The sequence below is a fragment of the Pelodiscus sinensis genome, chromosome 8 (assembly GCF_052426305.1).
Source record: "Pelodiscus sinensis isolate ZL-2025 chromosome 8, ASM5242630v1, whole genome shotgun sequence".
Classification (NCBI taxonomy): domain Eukaryota; kingdom Metazoa; phylum Chordata; order Testudines; family Trionychidae; genus Pelodiscus; species Pelodiscus sinensis.
In genome coordinates, this window is record NC_143059.1 from 48,627,501 (window position 1) to 48,637,500 (window position 10,000).

Consider the following 10,000-nt stretch of genomic DNA (forward strand, 5'->3'; position numbering starts at 1 on the left):
GCATGTACCTGCACTATCCATCCTGCCAGCATAGGGCCCGCAGAACAGGTTGGGAGCCACAAACTAGTGGCAGGAGCCTGGCTGGGAGTGTGTGTGTGTGCGTGCCTCCACCTGCAGTGCCCTCAGCTGACCACTTACTTACCTGTAAGGCTCACTGGAACGCATCAGCCTACTTTCACCTTTGGGTATAAGGCTTTTTCTGTGGAAAAACAGCCATCTCTATTCTCTTTGCTTTACAGATCACCTGCTAGGATGCAGGGTGCTTGTGGGACAGCTGAGGGGAAGAAGTCAGCCTTCTCCTCTGCATTGAGCAGGGGTGACTGGTGAGAAGATAACCAGGGGGCCACCAGTCATGTGATCCCCTTCTTAGCCTGGGAAGGGTCTGGGACAACTCTCTTCCACCCCACACCCTGCTTTTCTTTGTCTCTGCTCTGCCCCTTTCCACCCCTGCTCCTCTTCTTCCCCCAAGAGAGGTAGCCTGGGGGATTAGCAGAGTCAGGGGGGCTGGCAATGGCAGCAGGGGGCCAATGCCAGCAATGGGGGTCCACTCCCTCCCTTTGCACGCAACAGCAGCAGTGGGGGAAGCAGAGCAAGGCAGCCCCAGCTCTCACTTCCCTCAGCCGTGTTGCTCCGCCCCCTCTCCCTTGCTCAGTTTCCATGGGCTGCCAGATGGCCCCTTGCCCCTCCCACCTATGGATGTTTGGGAGTGCTACCTCATGTCGCCCCTGGCATTGAGCTATGGGAATGGCTTCCATGGGAACAGGATTTTTGTTGTCCTTGTGTTACTTTCCCCTGATGTTCTTGCCTCATGCCATCTGAGTTCCCAGGGTTTTTTAGTTACAGTTACAAAGTATCATTTGAGTTATGCAGTCCCACCCTAAAACTGATATATAAACACTGGTTATGTTGCATCCCAGTGCTGTTTCTTCTGAATTTAGCTCAGCATTCAGGTTTTTCTGGGTGGAGTTGAATGTGTATGGTTCAGGCAAGCTTGGATTTCTACCCAAACCCCAGAGTCAATAGCCAATTCATTGGTACAGTAAAAGATTGCTTAATATACTTTTTTAGATGTACACAGGTTCCCCATAAAAACAATTATTCAGTGAACAAAAACTGACATGTAGATAATAGTAATAATAATTAATAATAAATTGTGCATCTGGAACTCCTTTCAACAGAAGATTTCAAAGCAATTTACAAACTTTATTCTATGAGCCTCACAACACTATCTTGACATGTGTGAACAGATAGGGTCTGATTCTCCTGTTCAGTCTGACTCCTTTGTGACACTAATGGCACATCTACATTGCACTGTAACTTGAAATAAGATACGCAATTTGAGCTATGCAAATCGCGTATCTTATTTTAATGCTATTTTGAAATAACTTGTTTCATCATTTGGTACTGTCTACACAACTCCCAATTTTGAAATAAAGCACTATTTCTAAATCTCCTTTGTGCCTCATAGAATGAGGTTTGCAGAGATGTTGGAATAGCAAGCCTAAAATAATAGGATTGCTGTGAAGATGCGTGATAGCTTTTTTGGGTTACTCTGGTATCTTAAGAGGCTGTAAATCTGACATCTCACTAAACCAGTGGTTTTCATTTTTTTTTTAATTTGTGAGGCTCTAAACAATTTTGAATGGAGGCACAGACCCCTTTGGAAATTCAACCTGTGGTTCGTGGATCCCTGCCATAGAGATCTTAGACTGAAAACTAATAGCACACATACAATTATAAATGTTGCATATGCTCAGCATAGCAATTGGCACAGTCTAAGAAAGGCTCTAAAGAGTGCGCATCTCTGGTAAGGACTATACTTTTGGGGTTTGACTGTTAGGAGGGGGGAATTCATATATTTTGATGCTTTTTCTGGGATCTGAAACTTTATTTTCATCATCAGTTTTTAAGGTTTGATCCAGCCAGCCAAACTGCCAGATCTGGCCCATGGTCCAGAGGGAGCTTCGGGCAGGTTCTCTGCCCCGCCCCCAGACACCACTCAAAGCATCTGGCTGTGGGGGCCGTGTGCTCTCTGCATGCCATGCATCTCAAGGGGTGGGGATTCATGCACTGCCTCCATCCCCAGCACAATCTCACAGCTCCCATTGATCAGCATGCGGAGCATGGCGCCTGCCTGAGAGTCCCACTGGGCTACTGGCAGGGAGCCACCAAAGGTAAGTACCTCCTGGCCAGAGCCTGCACCTGGAACCCCATCCCTTGTCCCTCAGTCCTCTGCCCCCCTCTTACACCTCTGTCACAGGTCATAACCAAACCTCTGCACTCCCTCCTGCCCAAGATCACAACTTCCTCCCAGACTCTGTAGCCCCTCCTACACTTCTCCAGGTCAGAATTCTCTTCTGCACCGATACCCCCTCCCAGACCCTGCTCCCCCTTACTGCACCTCCTCTTTTAATATCATGGAAAAGTGAATCCCTTGACCACTTGCCAAATTCTTAGAGTGGCCCCCACCAAAAGTATTGCCCACCACTGCCTTAGACATAGTCCGCAGATTATAGATTGAAAACCACTGCCCTAGACAATGATTTTCATGATGTGGAGTGTGTTCAGCTGTGGAGGAAACAGTTTTATTGGCTCCTGTGTCACTTCAGAGCTGCCCATAGAGTAGGGGACGGGGGGGGGGGGGGGGAATAGAGATGTGGCCAGAACACTATTGTTCTCTGGCCCCTGAGTACTGTAGCCAGCCTTAGTACTTTACCACAGCCCTGCATGCAGCCAGCCTCAGGGAACTGTAGCCATTTATTACAGTCCTGCCATTCCTTGAACTGTGCCCAACAAATATTGAATTCAGCTGAGAAGCTAGGCCATAGAGATCATATTGAACACCATTGAAATGTAGCTATTTCTGGGAGGAGAAGCCTGCAGTTGATAACAACAACACCACAACAAGAAGTCAGAAGAGAAAGTAAAAAAATACCATATCCAATTGAAATTGCTGTAGGAATAGCTTTAGGCAAAATTTAGTTACACCTGCTGAAATCTGGCTGGGAAAAAAAGGTTTAACGTTCCTTCTTTAGTGACATAGTGAATGCAAGGAATCCAGTCAGCTAGAGCCGACAAGAACATGGAGGGAGAGGGGACTTAGCAACTTTTATATTTTTCTCTTAATGTCAAAATTCCCATTATTGTTGAAAATTTGCCAAATGGATCTAGAGCTGATCCCATTTATAAGTCTGCCTCCTCAGAGAGAGGGCTTCTTCAGTAGTACCATGTCCACTAAGAACATACTGGGGCTTTTGTTTAAGATCAACTCAGAGGCAAGAGTTCTAACTACTGAATTACCAACACCCTTTCTGCAGCACCTGAATATTCCTTAGCATTCTCCTATAGATCGGATTCACACTTGACATGCTATTGGTACAGCTGCAGGCACATTTTTTATCAACTTGAGTCTGAGGTTTGAAGTTCTAAAGGAGGAAAAAGTGGAGAGCTAAGCTCTTATCAGGTATATTAACTTGCACATGAACATTTATCTAAAGAGTATCCAAGCACTAGTGATGGGTAATATTAATAAATAATCATTTTTCATATTCTGAATAAAATTCCTACAGAACTTGTTAACCTCAAATTAAAAATGTTTACTTGACAATCCATAAGCTAATGGACAAGGGCATTTGAGTGGCTTTCAGAAGACACAAGAGAAAATGTTTTTCTGTTACAAACTTTGAAATATCATGATGTAAAGAAAATAATTAAGGGCAAGGTTCTGATCAACCTTTAAAGGAGTAAAGGGATTTTCCCTCACCATGTACAGACTGTGTGGGGTCTATGCTGGAGTTGCTCCAAAGCTGCTACCTTTCTTCCTAGAGCAGCTTGCTGAAAAGAAGGAAGGAAGTAGGTGAAACCATAATTTTGCTGCTCCACAAACTATATGGAGGCGGAATAAGAGTATATGCTTGATTCATTATACAAATGTCAAGAATTGTTTCCTTCCTCTTTTCCAACCCCTAAATATAATTGTTTGCCTCTCAGAGTTCCCCCTGATCTACTCAGTCCTCAACATTGTCAGGAAGGTGACTAAATGGCACAGTGTAACTCTACATAATTAGCTTTTAAAATGGCCAGTAGTTTAGAAACTGAGCTACATATTGCCCTGGATAGAGTCATTCTTTTTACAATTTTAAGGTCATTATAGTGACTGGCCACAGTGCAAAACAATAATGACCGAAGGGGATGGCTTTTCCAGACATGGAAACCCAATGCAAATCCCACTGAAGTCAATGGGAGCTGAATCATACCTCTTTTGAGCAACTGGAGGAGTCTTCAACTGGAAGCATAGTCAAGAGTCCTTAACAAGACTGATCATTAAGGCTACGTCTATGCTGCAGGGGTATCCCGGAAAAACTTGGCTGCATCCAAGGAACGCGTTCGCTCTTCCGCTTTTTTTTTTGCAGAAGAGGGCTCTTTGCAGAAGAGAGCCCTGTATACCTCTTCTGGAAAAGTGATAGGAAAAAGCTACTGAAATTGCTGAGCACAATTTGTGTAGCTTTTTCTGACAAAGGACTGTACTGTAGACCTAGCCTAAGTGACAGAAAATTTCCAATTCAGAGGCCATTGGTGCTTACATAAGCTGTGAAAACATAAAACATATTAGGAAAAAAATAAAGGTCAAATCCTCAGCTAGTGTAAATCACCATCATTGATGTGACTGAAATCATTGAAGTCAATAGTGCTACACTGATTTACAGCTCTTGAGAGTTTGGCCCCAAGTTGTTGAAGATGTACTAATTGAAGTATATGTAGCTATGGATAAGGTGCTTTGATTACAGCTGTGATCTTTTCTGGTACTTATATACCATTTCAGTAACTAATTAGAAAGTATGATGTTGTTCCTGATATTCTGTAAATTTTTCTTATTTAAGAATTTATTACACATTTCTCTCTCTCTTGATATCCCTAACAAACTTCAATTTTGTATTTTTTTAGATTCTTTCTAAAGTTTTTCCTCAAGTGCAATCAGAACTGTTTGAAGAATGCAGGCAACCCACGAGATATGCGAAGATTCCAGGTACAGATTTTAAAAAATGAAATAGGGATATGTTCAAGAACATAAGAATGGCCATACTGGCTCAGACCAATGATCCATCTAGCCCAGTATCCTGTCTGTCGACAGTGGTCGATATCAGATGCCCCAAAGCGAGGGAAAACAACAGGTAATCCTCATGTGATCCCTCTCTTGTCACGCATTTCCAGACAAACAGAGGCTAGGGACACCATTACTAACCTCCCTGGGTAATAGCCATTGATGTACCTAACCTACATGAATCTATCTAGCTCACTTTTTAACCCTGTTAAAGTCCTAGTCTTTACCACATCCTCTGTCAAGGAGTTCCAGAGATTGACTGTGTGCTGAGTGAAGAAAAACTTCCCTTTGTTTTAAACCTGCTGCCTATTAATTTCATTTGGTGACCCCTAGTTCTTATGTTGTGGGAATCAGTAAATAATTTTTCCTTATTCACTTTTTTTCACGCCAGTCATGATTTTATATCCCCCCTTAGTGTCCTCTTTTCTAAGATGAAAAGTCCTAGTCTTTTTAATCTCTCTTCATATGGGACCCGTTCCAAAACCCTAATCATTTTTGTTGCCCTTTTCCAATGCCAATATATCTTTTTTGAAATGAGGCAACCATATCTGAATGCAGTATTGAAGATGTGGGCATACCATGGTTTTATATAGAGGCAATAAGATATTCTCTGTCTTATTCTTTAAATGATTCCTAAAATTCTATTTGCTTTTTTTGACTGCCGCTGTACACTGAGTGGATGTTTTCAGAGAACTATCCACAATGACTCCAAGATCTATCTCTTGAGTAGTTGTAACCAAATTAGTGCCCATCATATAGTATGTACAATTGGGATTATTTTTTCCAGTGTGCAGATTGGATTGGATTCAAGATTCATTCATAAATTCCAAATAATTTACCATTATATTTTTCTGAAAAAAGTTGTCTTTTTTAATACAGTTAGTTTCAGAAGTGCATACCTTTAAAAATTATATATAAAACTTTTAAAAATATTTGCCTAATTTTTAAATGCATGTTCTAAGGAGTTGTTAAGTTCACAAGTAGACCATGGTGGATTGTTCTGAGGCAAGTGGAAATCACCAGTGATAATATTGCTGTAGTTTTTTCTCATATTAAAATCTTTACTGCTTATTAGGTTGCTAAGAGAAGTAGAGATGCTTTTTACACATGTATGATGAATAGCGCCATCTTAGTTTTAGCTAACATTTAAGCAGTCATGGAATTCAATACATTTTGGAAAAACTTTCTAGTTTTCACATTCAGATATAGTTCTGATAGTTTTGGTGCAACCAACATATTTTTATTCCAACTGTTTTAGAATCAGATTATTTTAATACTTGAATTTCCCCTTACAGCTATTGAAATATTCTGTGGTGAATCATAACAACTAGAGAAGGGAATCTGACTGGACAGTTGCTGAAAATAATTTCCCCCAAAATTTGGCTGAATGGAAATTGTTATTAAGAAAAGAATGATTTTTACTTCAAATTACTTTCAACATGATTCATACTTAGGATTAATAACCTAGGAATCAAGATGTTCAAAACTTTTTCAGAGAAGCATCACTTTTTCTAAGAAGCACAATTAAAGCTTATTGGAAAGTGTGTGACAGCTGTTTTCACACACAGATAACCTAATGTGGAAGTCAAAATACTTGAGCCAGCCAACAGTAAAAATCTGTAGCTGGAAAAAAAATTCTTCAAAACAATCGAGCCAAACTTCCATTTTTCATGAATCTCAGCTTTACGTGACATTGGTGATATTGATCCATCTGAACAGAGCAGAAGGTCAAACCTGGAATGAGTGGAAATGTCCTCTTTGTCTCACCGATGACTAAATGAAGCATCAGTCATGAGTGATCTTGTGGTTGACAAAGGAGTCAGTAGTCACTAGAAAGACTTCCCCGGGTCTCTTTAGTTAATCTCCCTGACTCTCAGAAGGTTTAACTGGACTTAACAGAATGTCAGGTCTGAACAATAATTTCAACTGGTTTCACTATCTCAGCACCTTTCTTTAGGTACATTGCAGGAATGAGCCAATAAAACAACATAGTATGTCTACTTTCTTTTGCTGAACTGCACTATTTTCCCTTGGTGACTGACCTATATATGGATGACAGAGCAAAGACAGTTGTCTCTCTCTCTCTCTCTCTCTCTCTCACACACACACACTCTCTCTCTCTCTCTCTCTCTCTCTCTCTCTCTCTCTCTCTCTCTTCCCCTGTTTTTCAATATATCATGGCCTAGGAAGCTGAAGAAAAAAATCTTTGCTGAGAATCACATTTTATCTGCTTTGCATACATAGTCTGCAGGTTATTTCTTTCAGTGATACTTAGCTTATTAAAAGTGAAAAGTAGATAGCCCAGTGACATGGCAATCGGACTGCAGCACAGGACACCTTAGTTAAAGTACAACTTCAGAACTCCTCACAATGGATGTTGAGGAGTGATTATACAGTCCATGTCTGTGGAGGAGTGTGCATGCAAGAGCACAACATACTTCTACAGAACGGTCCTCAAGCTAGCCTTAAGAGTGATAAAGATGGCTGCCTCTGGGAAAGCAGAATATAGCCAAGAAGGTGTTATGAAACCTATAAGCTAATTATGGGACCTAGAAACAAAAAATCAGGATCAGAGCTGATCTAAAACTGAAAATTAGGCAAGACTTTACATCAGATGCCTTGCATCCACATGTGCAAAAAGGGAAGGAGTTACAGTGTAGTTCTTACTCTTGGTTTCTCATTCATTATGGTGCATATGGACTAAGTATTCAGAATGTCATTTTTTACTGAGATATTGCATCCGAAATATAGACTGGCAAGTTTGGGTACTAACTTTTACCACCATTATTAGTATAGTTGGATGAAGAATGGCTAATATTGACAAACTCTGGCATTATTTCAGAGAACTCTTCTAATCTTAATTATATTGAAAATACCACAGCGATTACTTGAGTCGGAAAATCTGGACTCCATCCACAATGGCCATAGCAGAGAACTGATATTAAACTTAAATTTATATCTGAGGTATTCAAAGTATTTTGGAAACCAAATCAAGCAATGGAGCCCACATTATAAACACACATTCTCTTACCTCCAAACAAAACTTATATTTTCTCTTTCACTTACGTATTGTGGAGTATCATTTCCAGGATGAATTCACAAACCAATTGTGAAGGTGTTTTTGTCAGCAAGGTTGTGCATTTTGCATATGTTCCTTTTCCAATTTCTACTAAAAAGCAGCTGGAAGGCAAAGAAGGCCCTATCCATCATCTCTTCTATGGCCGGACTCTGAACCTGGACACAAGAATAGGAGCCTTTCACTCAAAAATAAAGGAGGAAATTCCATTGACATACCAGGGTCAATCACCATCCAAATGAACTTGAGAAGGGATACTTTTCATGGATTGAAAACACTTTCACTATTCATATTCAACTCAGTCTTTTCAGATGCAAAAAAGTTCATTATCAGACATTAAATGTAATTGTAAAACTGACCTGGAGATCATTTACTGAAGAGAAATGGGGAGTTACAAGGCTTTCTGATTTATTAAGCATTTTTTTTCTGATTTGGAATCCTCAGAACCCTTCATTTGGAGACAGTCTCAAGTGAACAATTTTTAATTAGATAAACTATCTAATCAATATATCAACAGATCAATCAAAACAGCAGCTTTAAAAATGAGTGGCTAGAGGGGTGATTCTGAAACTAATGGTTAGAAGAATATTTCCCTGAATTGAATTCATTTGTTAGGATAATAGGAGATTAAACTCTAATTAGTGTAGCAGGTTTTGAAGAGAAACAATTGAGATTTAAAAATTCATCAGTGTTAGCAAAAAATGTGAGCAATTATGCATATATCTATTTAAAGCAGAAAGTAATGGACTTGTCTACAACATTTAAATTTCTAAAAATATGCGTCTTTTAAAATATATTTGTTTTCTTTTTTCAGGTTGTTGTATCAACAACAGTCAATGTGGATGGCCACGTTCTGGCTGTCTCAGACAACATGTTTGTACACAACAATTCCAAACATGGAAGGCGGGCTCGCCGCCTTGACCCCTCAGAAGGTACGGCCCCTTCTTATCTGGAAAATGGTAGGCACACATTTACATGTCTTTTTTATTTGCAATGCTTTTTTGCACCATATTTTATGTTGATACACTACTACATTTACTTTTCATGATTTCTTCTCCCTTCACATTGATCAAACAGCCCATTAATATTTCTGACTCCATGTCAAACAGAATACAGCCCTCCAGTATTTGCTTCTGACTTCCTTTTCTTTATTTAATCCATAAAGTTCTATAGTCACAGCCAGTTTTTCATCCCTTTTTAGTCTTTTTTTCTTGGTTTAAAAGCCTTGTTTTGCTTGAAGCTTTTTCTTGCTGTTTAATTTAATTTAATTTTATTTTATTTTGGCTTGTCATACTCTTCGATCCAGAGGTACAGTCTCAGGTTATGTATGCACGTTTAAATGGATGGTAAAAACATGACCAAATCTGTAAGGAATTTACTGTGAGGTCAATTTCCTGTTGCTGGGCCCTACTGCTCCCGATTAAAGCAGTAGGGCTTTTGTGCGAGAAAAACAGTATAAAATGTTTTTCTCCTCACTGATTCACGTTGATTGACTTCTTGCCTGATCTTCTAAAAGAAAGTAATTTGTGGGGAAAAGAACAGTGGAAACTATCCCCAAAAATTCCGAAACTCCTGAAATGGTTTATTTTTGCAGCCCTTCAACCTCTGAATCTTGCACATCCATACACATATCTAAAGATATAACTGTACTAAAATGTCACTTTATACACACCATAACATCCCTTCACATAAACATGGATGAGTACTATTAAGGAATTCACTTTCTTATACGATAGTATGGTTAATTATTAAATATATTTTTAATAATTGAGGATTAAAAATTTCCAAAGATTTTTAAACCTTGCTACAGACTGCGGGACTGC

At 39.7% G+C, this 10,000-nt stretch overlaps 1 protein-coding gene across 16 annotated transcripts in view; it reads left to right on the plus strand.

Moving 5' to 3' along the window:
• The window catches only part of EBF3 (EBF transcription factor 3), a 143,460-nt gene that overhangs the window by 89,437 nt on the left and 44,023 nt on the right, over window positions 1–10,000 (plus strand). For 9 of the 16 annotated variants that reach the window (XM_006136645.5, XM_006136640.5, XM_075935245.2 and 6 more), the window contains 2 exons: window positions 4,945–5,026; window positions 8,992–9,136. In XM_006136645.5, coding sequence (XP_006136707.1) covers window positions 4,945–5,026; window positions 8,992–9,136 — 227 coding nt within the window. The remainder of the gene's footprint in view (window positions 1–4,944; window positions 5,027–8,991; window positions 9,137–10,000) is intronic. The other 7 variants (XM_014580341.4, XM_075935247.2, XM_006136648.5 and 4 more) reach the window with 1 other exon arrangement.